The 18,385-nt window shown below is 37.6% G+C and overlaps 1 protein-coding gene across 1 annotated transcript in view; it reads left to right on the top strand.

Annotated features, from left to right (window-relative positions):
• LOC131551937 (collagen alpha-3(VI) chain-like) overlaps nucleotides 1–18,385 on the top strand; it is a 48,061-nt gene that overhangs the window by 1,414 nt on the left and 28,262 nt on the right. Inside the window, exons 2-13 of the mRNA XM_058795194.1 lie at nucleotides 531–624; nucleotides 1,748–2,356; nucleotides 3,080–3,646; nucleotides 3,880–4,446; nucleotides 4,608–5,225; nucleotides 5,348–5,920; nucleotides 6,138–6,689; nucleotides 13,089–13,664; nucleotides 14,258–14,845; nucleotides 16,651–16,994; nucleotides 17,186–17,264; nucleotides 17,992–18,128. Coding sequence (XP_058651177.1) covers nucleotides 531–624; nucleotides 1,748–2,356; nucleotides 3,080–3,646; nucleotides 3,880–4,446; nucleotides 4,608–5,225; nucleotides 5,348–5,920; nucleotides 6,138–6,689; nucleotides 13,089–13,664; nucleotides 14,258–14,845; nucleotides 16,651–16,994; nucleotides 17,186–17,264; nucleotides 17,992–18,128 — 5,304 coding nt within the window. The remainder of the gene's footprint in view (nucleotides 1–530; nucleotides 625–1,747; nucleotides 2,357–3,079; nucleotides 3,647–3,879; nucleotides 4,447–4,607; nucleotides 5,226–5,347; nucleotides 5,921–6,137; nucleotides 6,690–13,088; nucleotides 13,665–14,257; nucleotides 14,846–16,650; nucleotides 16,995–17,185; nucleotides 17,265–17,991; nucleotides 18,129–18,385) is intronic.

Raw genomic sequence — 18,385 nt, forward strand, 5'->3', positions numbered from 1 at the left:
GTTAAATATATGTATAGATTTGGAGTCTTGGCCTTCTGGGGTTTGTTGGTTGCTACATTTGTGTGCAGTGTAAGAAATATGTATGACTGAAATGTAATTCCGGCAAATGCTGCTGCATGCATGCATGCTGTACTGGTGTGCATTTGATAAAGTTTGATCTGACTTGTGGTTTGGCTGACCTGATGGCTGTTGTTTACACAAATAAACATGAAGTGTGCCATTTGGGACACGGCCTTTGTGTGGTAATGACACAAGAGTAAGTGGTTGTATGCCAGTACACAAAAACAGTAACACTCACATCTCAACCTGACTATCTTTATAAACATTATGTTTGTTATTTTCATATAAATCAGGAGAGATCAGTGGGAAAGTGGGTCTCTTTTGACTTGTACGACGACATCCCTACTAACCTATATATTTCATAAAGCTGAAGTGTGTAATTTTTTTTTTCCATGCATATTATATTTGCAATTCTATTTCATAATGCAAGTTGTGCAGACAATTGTAACCTCATTCGTTGCTTTTTTCAGGGAACAAGGAACTCAAGCATGGAAAAAGATTGGGGATTACTTGGCTTCCTTGTTCTGTCATTGTGTTTTCTTGTCAGCAGTGGCCAAAACATTGGTAGGGTCAGGATTTACTAGATGAGATTAATAGTAAATTTATTGGTCCCACTTTATATTGTGTCCCTAATACATGTGTACTTACTTAGTAACTAGATGTGTACGTAGTATGTAACCACAGTATAAGTACACATTGATACATAGTATCTACAGCTGTAATATTTCTGTAACTACACACATGTAACAACCCTCAGGATGGTTTGTGTAAGTACAAATGTTTAACAGGACATTGGTAACAACACTGTTGTTTTACTTGTGGTACTCGTGTAACAGGAATTATATAACTACATTTTGTAACAACAATATGTATAAGAGTAATTGGAACCATTTGATCCAGGGGTGGAAATGGGTAGGTTTAGGGGTGGAAATGGGATCCAGGGAGTGGAGATGGGTAGGTTCAGGGATATGTAAAGTGGGAGGAGTTGGATTGGTGGTGCACCACTGTAATACCAGTGTATGTACATGGTAACTCCTCAGGAACTGTCCACTTAATATAAAGTGTAACATTCTGAAAGTGACGTGACCATGTGGCCAAGTACGGTTAACCATACTCGGCATTTGTGCTCTGCATTTAACCCATCCTAAGTGCACACACACACAGCAATGAACACACACACACCGTGAACACACACCCAGAGCAGTGGGCAGCCATTTATGCTGCGGCACCCGGGGAGCAGTTGGGGGTTCGGTGCCTTGCTCAAGGGTGAGGCTACTATGGGTTATGAGTCCGACTCTCTAACCATTAGGCCATGACTTCCTGGACACCAACCACAATTTATATGTAAAGCCTAACTTACTGGCCGCTGCTGTGTAACATCAGAGTAATTACATGATAAATCCAATATAAAGTGTAACACTTTCTTTACCAAAAAGTGCTGTTAGTCCTGTTACACATTTGTACTTACACATACCATTCAGTGGGTTGTTACATATGTGTAGTCACACAAACATTAGAGCTGTAGATACTATGTACCAATGTGAACTTACACTGTGGTTACATACTATGTACACATCGAATTACTATGTTAGTACACAGGTATTAGGGACACAATACAAAGTGGGACCAATTTATTTTAAATTCTGATTGTTGATGCAATTGAAAATATCTGGTTTCCTTCTCTCAGAGTGTACACATGAGACTGTGGCTGACATTGTATTCCTGGTGGATGGCTCTGGCAGTATCGGGCAAAAAAACTTCCAAGAAGTCCGTGAATTCCTCTCCTCACTCGTAGAGAACTTTGATGTTGCTCCTGACAAGATTAGGATCGGTCTGGTCCAGTACAGTGACACACCGCGTACTGAGTTTTCCCTCAACACTTACCAGAACAAAGAGGAAATTCTCAGTTATATCCAAAATCTGCGTTATAAAACTGGCGGGACGTTTACCGGCCAGGGTTTGGAGTTCATGCTGAAACAACACTTTGTTGAAAAAGCCGGAAGTCGAGCACAGCAGAATGTTCCTCAGATTGCCATTGTTATCACAGATGGTGATTCGCAAGATGAGGTTGAGTCACAGGCTCAGGAGCTGAGGCAAAGGGGAATCAAAATATTCGCCATAGGAATCAAAGATGCGAATGAGACTTTACTGAGACAGATCGCGAGCGAGCCGTACGATCAGCACGTCTACAGTGTATCAGACTTTGCAGCTCTGCAGGGAATCTCTCAGAGTGTAATCCAGGAGGTGTGTACCACTGTAGAAGAAACGCGCAAAGAGGTCATCCAGATGTCACGAGGTAACATATTACGTTACAAAACTTTTAATTATGTGCATGAAATTTGATAGTGCCATGCTTCTGGGTCACAGCTTTACTGGATTATTTTGAGTGAGAGAACTTGATGAGAGATCAGTAGCCAGTTGAAACAAACCCCTTAAGCTCTCTATTGACTTATATTCAAGGTATTTTTTTTTTAACTTGGAATATTAGTTTGACAAAGCCTTGATTGGGTGGTTAAAACATTTTTAGGGTTGAGCTGAAGTTCGAAGGTTATATAGTTTGAATATCGTATTTGTATAAAATCAAAAAACATTCCAAGCAAGGTTCAGAGTATTCCGTCAATGTAAATTGGGTTTTTTGGGGATTTTTGGTAATCTGCCATGTGCAAGTCTATTTATTTTTTCAGAAATAAAGCATACTACGTCAGAACAGCCTGAAGGACTGTGTTGATTTTGATACACATAACTTGAAAGATACAGATCAGAAGTTATTCATGGAATTGTAAGAGATTTTTATTTAGAAAGTTCAGTCTGATTAGGTAGAAAAGACAGAGCAGGTTCAGTCAGAACAGGCTGACATTTAAAAAATATTGTGGATTCTCAGGTTAAGCCAACATAATGAAGGTGGCACATTTGCAGCAAATACTGATTACGCCATTAAATGATCTTTGTATTATTCTATTAGTACAAACACAGAATCAAGTGGTCAAAGTTCTAACTAAAATTCTTCCATTTGCCCTAGGCTGCAACGAAACTGCTCAGGCAGACATTGTGCTCCTTGTGGACTCCTCTGGTAGCATTGGAGACAGTGATTTTGAAGAAGTGAGGAAGTTCCTCCATGCTTTTGTGGATAGTTTTAATCTTAGACCCGATAAGGTGAGAGTGGGACTTGCCCAGTTCAGTGATAGACCGTACCAAGAGTTCCTGCTTGGTGCCTATTCAGATAAGAAAGACCTTCACCAAAAGTTGAATCGTCTCATCTACCGTAGAGGAGGCACCAACACTGGTCAGGCCCTGACTTTTATCCGTGAGAATTACTTTAGTCTGCCCAGAAAGAATGTTCCTGGCATTGCGATAGTCATCACAGATGGAGAATCAAATGATGATGTGGAGGAACCTTCCCAGAGACTACGAAACTTGGGAGTTTTCATCTTTGTCATCCGGGTGGGAACGGGCAATATGGAAAAACTGCGTGCCATTGCTAATATCCCACATGAAGAGTTCTTATTCAGTATCGACAGTTATCAAGAACTGCAAGGTCTAAAAGAGAGTCTACGCAACAAAGTGTGTTTTACGCTCCAGTCAGAAGGTAACAGATTTTATTTGGTATGTTTTACTATTTGTGACTATACTATGTGATTCTTGAATTTAGACACCTTAAAATGAATGAAAACAAAACAAAAACTTTCCTCAAATGTACTAGCTTTGAGTCCCATCACAATAAACTACTATCTGCTGTTGGCTGCACTCTGGTATGGGACAGTTAATTGATTTATTGTTTAGATGCAAATAATTATTTTCCTTTGTTTCCATTCTCTTTAGCTTTTGTGCCAAAATTTGCTGATCTCTTCATATTGGTTGATAGTTCAGCATCTAGACAAGAGCAGCAAACAAAGAATTTTCTATCAAGACTGGTCACACAGCTCAATGTGAGAAAGGATTTTAATCGTGTCGGCTTGGCTCAGTTCAGTGAAAATGTCAAAGAGGAGTTTCTGCTAAATACTGATAAGACCAAGAATGAGATAGTGTCATCTATTCGCAACCTGACACTGAGGCCTACAGGGGATCGTAGAGTTGGCAATGCAATTGAATATGCTCATAAACATTTCTTTACTAGTGTCAACGGAAGCCGTGTTTCTGAAGGATTTAAGCAGTTTCTTTTAGTCATTTCAGCAGGAGAATCTGCCGATGGTGTCGTCCAAGCATCCCGCACAATCAAAAATGATGCAGTGACAGTTTTTGCTGTTGGCTTGAACAAAGCTGATGCAGATGAGATGAAGTACATCTCTAGTCAACCACACAGCTACAAGTTAGTAGGTAACATGCCACAAGTGCAACTGAAAATTAAGTCTGCTATTGACGCATGGGAAGATGCTGCAGTTGCAAGGGGTGAGTGCATGCATAATCTTTTATTCTTTTCATAAAACCCATTAACAGTTATATTAACTTTTTCCCCTTTGTTTAGAGTTTTAATAGTGATTTGAAAATCTGTTATGTAGTACATAATCTAAAAGAATCTGGTTTGTAAAGTTCTCATGTCTTTTTGACAGAGTGCATGTTTGACGTGATGGCAGATATCGCTTTTATTGTTGATCAGTCCAGCAGTATCAGATCCAAAAACTTCCAACTTGTGCGCGACTTTCTCGAGAACACCATCGGAGGTCTCGATGTGGGTGAGGGAAAAATTAAAATAGCTGTGGTCCTCTATAGTGACTTCCCTCGAGCCGATGTGTACTTCAACACCTTCAAGGATAAGTCTGACATCCTGCGCTACATCAGCAGCATGCCATATGGACGTGGTAAAACATACACCGGAGCTGCTCTCAAGTTTGCCAAAGAGCATGTGTTCACCAAAGCAAGAGGCAGCAGAAGAGATCAGCATGTTCAGCAGGTTGCTGTTGTTATCACTGATGGAAAGTCAACAGATAATGTGGCCAATGCTGCAGCAGCATTGCGGAGATCTGGCGTTACTGTATTTGCGCTTGGTATCAAAGACACCGAGGAGGATGACTTGAGAGAGATTGCATCCTACCCACATAAGAAGTTTGTATTCAACGTGGAAGGCTTTGATAAACTAAATTCACTTTCAAATATTTTAACCAAAACACTTTGCAATGAAATCACAGCTTCCATCATACCTAGAGCCTCACAGAGCTTTGTGTTACAAGGTTGGTAAGATGTTTTTACTTATTTTCTTTTAAATTACTGTCCCTAAAAGCACAGTGATAATAAAAAAAAAAATCCTAATTTCTTATCTGAATGCTCTAAATCTTCTTTCACTCCACTGCAGATTGCAAGAAAACAATGAAAGCCGACATATACTTTCTTCTGGATGAATCAGGAAGTATATCCTATGAAGAATTTGATGATATGAAGAACTTTACTAAGAAATGGCTTGAAGCATTCGAGGTTGGAAATAACCACGTACGCTTTGGGTTGGTGAAGTTTGCAAGCCGTGCAACCACAGTTTTCCGATTACATGACTATAACACAAAAGCTGATATTGAAAAGGCAGTGAATGCCCTCAGAATGGAGGGAGGGGGCACCAGGACTGATCTGGGGTTGAGAGAAATGATCCCGCTCTTCGAAGAAGCAGTACGAACACGTGGGGAAAAGGTTCATAAGATCTTGATTGTCATCACTGATGGCGAGTCAAGAGGGACAGAAGAGTCGGTAGAAGTCCCTGCTAAACTTCTGAGAACAGAACAGAATGTCAATATTTATGCTATTGGTGTGAAAGATGCATCTGTGCCAGAGCTGGAATTAATATCTGGCAGCCCACAAAAAACATTTTATGTGAAAAACTATGATTTCCTTGATGAAATCAAGAAAGACATCATCACAGAAATATGCTCCTTTGAAGGTGAGAAATTCAATTAATGGCATATATTTATACTTAATGTTTTCACTGTTACCTGATTTGCACAATTTTTAATTGAATGGGTGATAAAATAATAGTGAATGCAGATAAATGAATCCAGTTGATTCTTGATTTTTTTTTTTTCTTGGCCTAAATAGAATTTGTTGCAAAGGTTCATTTCACTGAAGGAGTGTTCACTTTATAAATTTCTTATTTTTAGGTTGTGAAGGTCTTTTTGCAGACATCGTCTTCCTGCTTGATGGATCAGAAAGTGTTAGTGCTAAGGACTTTGAAAATATGAAGGACATAATGGAGCTTGTGATAGAAAAGTTTGCAATTAGGTCGGACAAGGAGCGTGTTGCGGTTGTTCAGTACGGCACAGACCCAAATGAGGAGTTTTCCTTAAATACATTTGATGATAAAGCTGTTTTATTACAGGAAATTAAAAATATCAAACAGATGAATGGAAAAACTAATACTGGAAAAGCACTTAAAGAAGTATTACAGTCGTTTGAAATTTCTAAAGGAGGACGATCCGATGCTCTAAAGTTCTTGATAGTTCTTACGGATGGAGAGAGTAGGGATGATGTAGCCGAGCCTGCTAAAAACTTGAGAGACAGTTCCATCAACATTAATGCCATTGGTATGAGACATGCAAACAGATCTCAGATGCTTGCCATTGCTGGATCCCATGATGGAGTGTTCTTCGAAGACGCAGTTGCATCCCTAAAAGAATTAAGCAATGATGTCCTTCTCAAGATCTGCAACACAGGTATGTAAACCAAATTTGATTTTTAGGAGAAATCACATCATGTCAGTAACTTCTGTAAGTATGTGTTAAATTCCTTGGAAAAAAAATAAATAAATGTTTTTTGGCTTTTACTCAACGTCTGTTACCTTTGAGGGCATCTACATGCTAGTGTACTCCAAAAAGTGTACAGATTTATAAGTCTTTCTTTTCCATGAAAATGCTCCCAAAGGTATTGACACACTCAATATATGTTCCATTTCCAAAGTCCCCTGAGACCATCTGAATCTAACCAGCTAGAGCATGTAGACATTTATGCATGGCAGTTTTGTCAAAAAGAGAAGGACAACACATTTTTAATGTATACATCCACTAAATGCTTGTCAGTTCATGTGTATTCAGTGTTGGGCAGTAACGAATTACTTAGTAACGCGTTATTGTAATTTGATTACTTTTTTTAATAACGGAGTAATTTAACGCGTTATAATTTTCAAAATAGTAATTAGAGTATAGTTACAAGTCAAGGTCTCAATACGTTTCTGCCGCGTTACATTGCTGACAGAATGCAGTGCTTTATAATCTAGATCAGGGGTCTCCAATCATTTATACTGTTATCAGCACATGTTGAAGTAGATTCGTCTCTGAGAGAATATGCACTGTTAATGCAGCGTTAGAAAACTTTGTCCGTTTTTTTACTTTCACTTCCTGTACGACTGAAGTTAAGAAGTTCACCGGCACAACTATTGCGCAAAGTTTGCACGTTGCTTGTGTGATATCCATTGGCTCGCCTTCATGGTTTAAAACAGAAATATTTCCAGTATTGCGACGTAACCGCAAACCCCCATGCATATCTTAAATGCAGGGATACATGAAAGAGGAATCAAATCGGTATGCCGCGCTGTCTGAAACACGTCTCTATGCTTGTAATACTATAACTAATATAACTCAATAACTAATTGAGTTCCGTTCCTTTTTTTCTTCTTCTTCTTGTGGTTTTAAATAGGTTGAACGTGTAAATTGGCAAATTAATCTGCGAATCACATGCCGGATGGTGGGGTCTGGACCTGGGGCCTCATGTATAAAACTAGATTTCATCCTAAAAGTGTACGTACGCACAAAAGCTGTATTGTGCGTACGCACAAAAGTTTTCAGATTTATAAAAGCATGCTTACACCAGAACATGCGCAAAAATGCCTTTATAAATCCCAGTCAGGGGAAGATCGTGCGTAGCCTACGTGCATCTCCACCCCATCTGCTCCCAGAAATCACCATATATGGAGCTTATAACACCTAATGCGTGTTCGACTTGAAGCGGCGCTGCTTAGAATGATCAGTGTTTGACATCAAAGTACCGCGAGAGCGATTCGAAAGCATAAGGATCCATCTGCTCATACTGACTCCATATTTCTATTCATCAAAGAATCCTGAAAAAATGTACTCAACTGTTTTAAATATTGATAATAATAATAATAATAATAGTAATAATAAATGTTTCTTCAGCAGCAAATCAGCATATTAGAATGATTTCTGAAGGACACTGAAGACTGGAGTAATCATGCTGAAAATTCAGCTTTGATCACAGAAATAAATACATTTTAAAACATATTCAAATAGAAATCAAATCAGTTATTTGAAATAGTAAAAGTTTTCAAAATATTACCGTTTTTGCTGTACTTTGGTTTAAATAAATGCAGGCTTGGTGAGCAGAAGAGACTTCTTTAAAAAACATTAAAATCTTACTGTTCAAAAACTAACACCCGCGAGACCCGACGCGAGTGCTGTGCGGGAAAAGATGGGCGAGTGCTGGTGCGGGCGGGTAGAGACTCGTGTGTGTGTGTGTGTGTGTGTGTGTATGCGGGATGCGGGATGCCGGAGAATAAAATGATTCACTGGACTCCCGCAAAATAGATATATCTAAACATAAAATATCTAATACAAATAAATTGTTATTCATCTATTGCACAAAAGCAACAAGAATTAATATAAAATTAAAAAAACAATTAACAGGCGCAAGCATAGGCAGTTTCTGTTTAGGCTATAACACGTTTGCTGCCTTGGAGCAATGTTGATTTCTGGGATATTTCTCATTATAATAACACACGAATTGTAGACATACGAAAGATTCATAATGCATATATTTATTGTGTTATAACTAGGGTTGTTCCGATTCCGATATCGGAAATTCCACCGATACCACAAAAAATTCTGGCATCGGTATTGGCGAGTACTTGAACCCATGTACCGATCCGATACCATTTTTAAACAAGACCTATAGTTATGCGCGCTAGATTTGCTTAACGCTGCAAATCGGAAATCAATTCTTCTTCGAGCAGCGAAGAAGAAATACAAAGGTGGTAGCACATTGCCTGTAAACAGTGGCGGTTTTAGGCATGGGCGAACGGGGCAGCCGCCCAGGGCGGCATTTTTTCATGACACGTGGGGGGCGGCACAAGCACTTGGAAAAAAAAAATCATCTGCGCCGCTAAGCGGTTTTCTATTATCTATCATATTATCTATCATATAACTGTGCGGGGAATTGGCAAATTGGCGCCCCTGCTTGTTGAGAAGGTACCGAGCACAGAAGCTGTGTGAGAAGTGGAACGGGGAGGGGGTGCGGCCGCGGCGGACAGTTCACCTCTCCCAAATTAGTGGGACAAGTGGGCTAAAGTCAGTCACACCCAGGGGCGCGGGAAGTGGGGGTGCGGAGGGTGCTGTAGCACCGCCTGTTTTTTGTGTTTTTATGTGGGCAACTGTTTAATTGTTGGGAATATAAAAAAAAAAAAATCGGAGTGTCTATTTAAGTGCAAATAGCTATGTTGCTGGCAGAGGCTATTTACATTAACTCCACCCACAAATGTATGATTGGGATAGTCAAATATGCAAAAGACGGTTACTAGTTGTCAGATTCAGTGGTGCAGATGGTAAAGTTTGCAATACACTTCTTTCGACACGATCGACCAGGGTTCGAATCTGCCTTTTGGCGAACTTTTTTTCTCGCTTTTTAAATTTCAAATCACATCAGAAAAGCATTTATTTTTAATAAAAATGAAGGAAATAATCAAAAGTTGAACAAAGTATCGGGTAGGGTTAGGGTAGGTGTAGAGAGGGCTTTTGTCCCAATAAGGTGGCATCCATTTAATAATTAGAAATAAAATTAAAAAATTACACTCAATAAGTTATTGCATACTATTTTATACTGTATTACAATGCAGAAGTGCAGATAATTACCACTATTTTTGCAATAAGTAATGTTTTCTCTAATAATGTTTTTCGCCATGTTTTTATTTTATTTTAACATAGAATAAATATAATCTAAAGCTATCTGCACTGTGTAAATAACATATCACTAAAGAATACTGCTATTTTCACTTTGTGGTTTAGTCTTGACTTCTGGTCGTGAGTGACAGTGTTGGGGGATGGGAAATCTGTTGATTGTCGAGTGCCAAATAAACACAGTGTTTATTATGTATATGGAGTATATTTATTTAAGTTCTGATAACTTATACTGTTTTGTGCAGAATTGTGTTTTTCATGTTGAAGGATTTGTGCAATTGAGAAATATAAGCTTGTCGTACACTTATATTGTTATAGTAAAACTGTTTGTGCAAAATTTTTTAGCCAAAAAACCTACAATTTTTTTTCTCGGATGGGGGGGGCGCTCAGAGGGGGGTCTCGCCCGGGGAGTAATTCAATGTAGAACCGCCACTGCCTGTAAATCACTCGTGACTAAATCTTCACCCTGGGCGACTAAATGGTATATAATATTAGCCACTGGCTAATAAATGCTCAGATTTTACTCGCCAGTGTGTGAGTTGGAGGCAGGGCCGGATTATCCATAGACGGGATTGGGCGAGTGCCCTGGGGCACCAGCCAATAGGGGGGCATCAAGTGATTAAGATAATGACTTATATAAGATAATGAATATTTTTCATATTTTGTAAATATATTATTTTGCTGGAAGAGATGCAGATACATACAAAATGAACAGTTAATGATACAATATATAAAGAATTAAGAATTAAGATTGGGTCAGGTCATATATTTGCCCTCTCCATCAGAGTGGATAGGCAGCATCGCGGTTGTGCGAAGCGTAAATTAAAAAAAGAGAAAATATCATAACACATAGCCAGGGCACTACAATGCGACCATTTTAGTCACATTTGCGACTGAAAAGTACTGCGTGAGACTATCAAAAAATATTTAGGAGCACCTGTGCGACTAACCTGATCAGCATATTGTATTTGGAGTAACTGGAGTTTTGTTCATTGCTGAGTTATGCAAGCTCACAAATCCTCTCGTTATAACAAACAAAGTGTAGACAGGGTGTAAATAAGAGATTTGTTGTGCAGTGCAGAGAGTTTCATTGATTATAATGGAGTTTTGTGAGATCGCGATGAACTAAAGTGAGTAATAGCTTTTAAAGGTTATTAAGGAGTTTGCAAATGTGATATTAAATGAATACAACAGTTCAATAAACAACAAGTTAATATTAAGTGACATACATTGTATGACTTTAACAATATTGCCTGATTTTGCTCTATTTCTTTAACGAAAATAGTTTCAAACAGTCACAGCTGAGCCGATGCGCATCTCCAAGCGGTGTTGCGTTTATGAATGAAGCTGCATTTTAAATGAATCTAGTGAGTCAATGATTCAATTACCCATTCATAAAGACACTTGCTTTGTTCCTGAATGAATCAGCCATTCAAATAAATCAATTGAATGAATGATTTGGTGATAAAATCAGTGACTTACCCCACCTGCTGGCAGTTTTATTTTTATTTTTAAAGTGTCATTTCAGTTATTTAAATCCTTTCAATCAAACAATAGGTCTGTATTCAAAATTTATATTTAAAACATTAATCTCACAACATTGTTATGAATTTAAAACATCCATGCCACCTAAATGCCACTTTTGTGTTCTTCTGTGCCACCTTTGTAGTGGAAACTAATTTTGTTAATACTGATTTCTTTTGATTGGTAACTTATTCTTTTTATTCTACCTGTTCTTATTATATATTGTTTAGGGGGGTGGGGGGCACTTTAAATGTGGTCACCCTAGGGCACTACACTGTGTTAATCCGGGCCTGGTTGGAGGTTATGTATAAGTTTAGCACAGATATATTTTCACTCGCCGAACACTCTGACTGAGGCTTCAGAGTTTTACTCTCCGTCAAGCGATCTGTGCTATTTTTCAGTTCATCTGAATGAATGCGCAGCGCACCTGTATTTGACATACCGTAAGCTCTAGTGTGAAGTGCACAACTCACCGTCGCTTTCTTTTTTCTCACACGCAAAGAGAGAGAATATCGTTTACATGCCATGCAGAATTGACGCGCTACATGTAAGACTCTCTCTCTCTCTCTTTGTTGTATTATCCTGTCAAAGTTCCTTTGGAATTCTTCAGCTTTTAAGAACTGCCGGGTTCTTCGGTAGTAGGCGGAGCTAATACGCAAACGACAATCTCATTGGCTGGCGCTCACCTATCTTATCAGTATTATTGATAGTTTTCCTCCCATATTTTACAGAAACACTTGAATGACCAAAAAAGCACCACCACCAGTTCCGTTAAAATGACTATTCATACATGGTTACCATGTTTTAATTCTAATTGCTAAAGTTATATCATTAAATAATACTCGATTATCATAATACATTTATAATGCTTGACTGACTGATTAAGAGTGTACTTTTAGATATTTAAATAGATGTGCCATTTTACAAACATTATATTTTTTTGTTTACTTGCCAGACTATATCTATCTATCTATCTATCTATCTATCTATCTATCTATCTATCTATCTATCTATCTATATATATATATATATATATATATACAGCATATGGTGAAGCACACCATAAAATAATTGTATCAATTCATACAGGTCTAGTAGTACAGCAGTATAACCAGATACACACCCAGGTATCGGATCAGCACTCGGTATCGGCCGATACCCTGAGCCTAGGTATCGGAATCGTATCAGGAAGGGAAAAAGGGTATCGGAACATCTCTAGTTATAACAGAGCTTTGTTAGATTACAATGAACTGAGATGTCATATTTTTAGAGATTATAAAAGCAGCGCTATTTGCAGCAGCCTAAATAACAGTGTTTTGGGAATGTTGATGCTTTAATAACAAATATTTATCTGGAGCGTTTATGCTGGGATTTCATTTAAATTTCATGGATGTAGCCACAGAAAAAAGTAGCATAACTAGTCATGTAACTAATTACTTTTGAAATAAAGTAATCAGAACAGTGATTACTTTTAAAAGGAGTAATCAGTAATCCATTTAATTACATTGTCAGAGTAACTTACCCAACTTACTTACCCAGTATTACCGAAAGTGTGTTTGTCGCTTGCCAAAGTGACTTTTCTGACTTCTGAATGACTTCTAAAATTATGATCATATATCTTTCCAGAATGCAAGACATCGGAACTGATTGACATAATCTTCCTTGTTGACGCCTCTGGAAGTGCCAATAAAGATGGTTTTCAGGAAATGGTAAACTTAATGAAATATACAGTGAGCAAATCTTTGGTTGGAGAAAAACGGGTACGATTTGGCACCGTCACCTACTCTAATAACCCTCGTTTGGAGTTCACACTAAATCAGTACTACAGTCAAACTGATATTCTCTGGGCTATCTCAAACCTCAAAGCTTCAGGAGGAAGCAGAAACACAGCCCGAGCCCTGAACTATGCTCTCTCATTCTTTGGTGAAACATATGGTGGGCGACGAGCAAAGAATGTTCCCCAAGTGCTATTCCTGATAACAGACGGCAAGGTTAATGACTTAAGTGGTCTGTCAACATGGCCTGAATCACTGGCAAATTCAGAGGTCAACTTTTTTGCTATTGGTACCCAAGATGCCGATAAACAACAGCTAAAGGAGATGGTGGGAATGAAAGGAAGAGTGCACTATGCAGACACCTACCAAGATCTGCCTGAACTACAAAAACGGATCACCCAAGAGCTCTGCAACCTTAATAAACCAAGTAAATCTTATTCTTCTCATTAAACACTTACAGCTATACATTTTTCTGGACGTGAACTCAAAGATCTATGTGAATATATCTTCTGATTAAATGATATCAAATAAATTACATATATTTAAAAATATGTTGACCACTACATTTTGTCAGTAACTACATTTTCAATAGAGTAAGTTGACTTTAAGGGGCTGTTTCTGCTTTGTCACTTCATGCATCTTGATAGATCAGACTGATTTCCAATTATACCTCACAAAAAATAAAAAACTGATATAATTCTGATCTATTCCCATGATATATGGCAATATAATTAAATTCAAAACTCTTCAACCCCGTATGATGCTTGTTGTTTGTGTCTCGTGGTTGCTTCTTCCATGATTGCTTGTCCAGGTGTGGATTGCTTATGCAGGTCGCATCTTGTACAGTATGTGTCTTAGACCACCTACTGAACTATCAAACTATCAGTAAAAATGTGTGATCTAAAGTTTCCAGGTGTACATAGCCCCTAAATAATGAGAAGCTTGTGGCCAGCCAATCTATGCTGCTTCCCAGAACTGTCCATTAATGTAGTCCTAATGTATTTTTGTTTCTCTTTCTAGTTTGTGAGATGGAGGTATCAGACCTTGTTTTTTTAATTGATGGATCAGACTCTATTATGGATCCAAGTTGGAATACTCTCAAACAAACCATGATTGACATTGTGAAAGAGCTGGATATTGCTCAAGACAAATGGCGAGTGGGTGTTGCCCAGTTCAGCAGTAAATTCCAGAAGGAATTTTACCTGAATGACTACACTAGTTTTGCAGAAGTGGAGAAAGCTATAAACAAAACTGTACAACTAAAGGAGGGCACACGTACTTGGGACGCCCTGAGAAATATTAGATACTATTTCACAAAAGAGAATGGATCCAGAATAGACGAAGGAGTCGCTCAGAATCTTCTGCTGATCACAGATGGATATGCTAATGATCTGAAAGACTTGAATGCATTAACTTATCTCAGAAACAAGAACATTGCAATAACTGTTATTGGGGTTGGCAATGAAATAAAGAAATCTGAGCTGCTTGAAATAGCCGGATCAGCTGATCGTGTCCTTATTGAGACTTTCGAAGGCCTTGAACTGAAGACAACCGTAAAGAAAGTGTTACATTTTCTTTGTAAAGAGAAGCAACAAGATGCCCCATGTGGTAAGTGACTCGTTTTTTTAACTCTGTTCCTAAGCCTGATGATCTGCCACCTGCCTCCAAATGACTTTATTTATTATGTACCTTATGAACTGCTGCCTGATGAGAAAGCTCAACAGTAAAATAAATGGAAAGTAAATTTGATAAGAAATCATTCAATTTAAATTTCATTTAATTTTTACATGAAAGTAAATTTTTTTCAATGAAACATACCATAACTTTCAGAACTCAAAGACCTAAAGTAAGAGTTGTTCTAAACTTCTACAAATTTCTGACACCAGACCGATGAATGCATTGAACATATGACCATGCACATGTAAACAGTGCAGTATCTTGTCTTGTCTTTGAGCAACTGAACTTTACGATTTCTTGGACTAAAGCTATCTGTTAATTTACATGTTTTATTTCAGCATTTGTCTTTTGCTTATTTTTTTTAGAATAATAATAAAAAAAAACATTTCTTTTTTTAAAGCAGCTTTAAAATCTGGTGAAGTCTGATGCTGGCTAACTGATTAAACTCAATTGATCAAAATGTACATCCATAATTTTCTGTGCCCTGAATAGGCAAAACATTCATATCCATAAGATGTGTCAGAAACATCTTTTTTTTTTCCATCACTCAAAATTTGAAAGAATATTAACTGTATACCTCTGTTATACTAACATGTTTGACAAAATAACCAAGGCATTTCAACAAAAACCTTTATTTTGTGGAAAAAAACAGTGATCAAAATTAGAGAACAGTAATTACTCTAGCACAATAAAAGATTGCAACTAAAATTTTGGAGGGTTACAGCTGTCACAAATTAGTAGGACGTGTAGAGGCCCCTGCACATTTGTGGCCCACAGGATATCTCTAGTTTCTCACACTGCTCTGGTGTAATCTTGGTCCACTCTTCTTCCAGTCTCTTCCACAGTTCGGTAATTGTAGTGGGTTTCGTAGCCATAACTTTGTTTCCAAGGATTTTCCAGAGATTTTCAATCGGGTTTAGATCAGAACTCATTTCTTTATTTCAATGTTCTTAACTTCAAGAAGGACACTTCCTCCTTCACCTTTCATTGACTTCTTTAGGTACTCGGGGCTTCAGTCTTTCTCCAGTTTGACACAGAACATAATGTTTCCCATCTGACCCAAATAAATTAAATTTGCTCTCATCACTAAAATGAACTTTGGTCCAGTTCTCCTGTCTCCACACAACATGCTCATCAGCAAAGGTGATTATCCTGTCCTCTCATGCATTTGTCTTATGTGGACGACCAGCCTTTTTGGGGGACTAGAATGAATTAATATCATTGTAAAGTTGCACTATTTTAGAAATCACAGTTTTGGAATGACCAGCTTCTCTTCTCTTCTCTTCTCAGCCTCCCGTTGCAGGGTTTCAGTCACCTTAGAACGGTCTGCCATCTTGCAATCTCAGTGAAAATTAGAGGAATGGTGCCAGTTGAATAGGATTTGTCATATAAAGTAATTAAGGAGATCAGATTAACACTAAAAAGCTAAAATTAGATTAACACTAAAATTAGATTGTTCTCTAATTTTGATCAAATCTTGTGAACTTTTTTAAATATCTAATTTAGTTTTTTTATACTGTTCTTCAGAATACAATTCATTTATGAAATATGCTTAAAAAACTGCCCTTTTACTCCTGTTAGGATAACATCAAATAGGACTAAGCAGAGACCTTGGATGTTCTCTAATTTTGATTTCCACTGTATTATATGTATGCATTTGCATTATTGATAATGATGTATAATATTTTGTCTTTACCCTTTCTTGAAGATTGTGACCCATTGTTTTGTTTGAACAGACTGCGAAATCGACATTGCCTTTGGTTTTGACGTGTCCAGACGAACAATCACGCAAACTCTGTTGAGGCCTCAAGTGGAACCGTTGGTTACTGCAGCCATCGAACTTATCTCCAAGATGGATCATGTATACTGCATTGAAAAGAAAAATATTTCAACTAAATTTGGCTATAGGCTTGTGTCTGGACAAGATGGGAGTGTTCTGGAGCATTTTGGCTTTGAGAAGTACAATAAGGACATGGTCAAGAAAGTGATGTTATTGCGACCTACGGCACCCCTGGCTTTCAACAAGTTTCTGTTAGATCCCTTCAGCGAAATGTTTGTCTCCTCAAAAGCCAAGGCAAAGGTGGGAATATTTTTGTCAACAATATATTACATTCTTTGTTAATGTTCCCTTAATTAAACAAGAGCACCTCTGCTGATGTTATTTTCAAATGATTTTACATTTGTGATGTTTTACTGACATGCTTTCACAAGAAATATAGTTGAACTATTGTTTACAGAAACACTATGCACTTGACATTTGTTTGTGTCTAGGTTTTGATCATCTTCACAGACGGATTGGATGACAGCATTCAGCATTTGATGGCAAGTTCAGAGAGACTTAAGAAAAATGGTAAGGGATGTCTTTGGCTACATCCACATTAATTGGGATGTATTTAAAAACGGTGTTTTCATTTTCTCCACACTAGCGCTATCAGGCGGTTTCCAAAAGTTATTAGCCCACATTGAAATGTCTGAAAATGCTTCAATCACCTTGCTGCATATGCTCACTAAGATATACCGAGAGACTAGACATAGAAAAGTTATCATTTTATTAGCAAAATATTCAAATGTCGTGTTTTGCCGAAAAACAAGGAGTATATTTTCTGTTATGTTTCTGTCATATTTGTAATGTAATATTAAGAGTGTGCAAAGTATAATTTAAAAAACACTATGAATGCACAACAATGCTGGTACAACCATAGATATCTGTGGGTACAATATCACATGACTAATTGCATTCATGCATCATTGTTTTCGGATTATACCTTCCTTTTTAATAGTCCAAAGTAACGTATTTAAAAATTGATCCACCTAAAAATCAGTTGTGTGCAAAACTTTAATATATATTGTAAAAGGACTTAATTGCATATAGGTTTTGTTCTTTTTATTTGTTCATTTGGAAACACTACCTTTTAACAATTTTATATAAATAGCTCCCATGTTTACTTGTCCCATGTTTTCCCTGCTTTTTGTGGGACTTTCTTCCACAAAAATTTAAGAAAAACTATGCCCCTGAACCATTTCCTCTACAGTCACTCTTTGCTAAACCCATGTGTGCTTATTTCTGTGTAAACCAGGAGTCAGTGCATTTCTGATTGTGTCTTTGGAGGGAATAATGGACGTTCACCAGCTGGAATTTGGCAGAGGTTTCGGCTACATGCAGCCACTGACCATCAACATGATAAATTTAGGCAACGCTCTCACGAAACAGATTGTAAGTATCAAAACAATGCTTAAAGACACTGTTCACTCATAATAAGCAAAGTAGCAGTTTGCAGTTCTTGCCAGGCTTATTTTTTATGCCTTCTGCACAAGTTGCATCAATAGCTCAACATTAGCTGTTCTGAAAGAAATCTTGTATTGATTGTATTTTTGTGTATTTTAAATGGAGGCTATTAGCTACTTCCCTTTAACTTGTTAAGATAAAATAGTGTTGTCAGCTATATATATATATATATATACATATATGAA

This window comes from Onychostoma macrolepis, chromosome 13 (assembly GCF_012432095.1).
Source record: "Onychostoma macrolepis isolate SWU-2019 chromosome 13, ASM1243209v1, whole genome shotgun sequence".
NCBI lineage: Eukaryota > Metazoa > Chordata > Actinopteri > Cypriniformes > Cyprinidae > Onychostoma > Onychostoma macrolepis.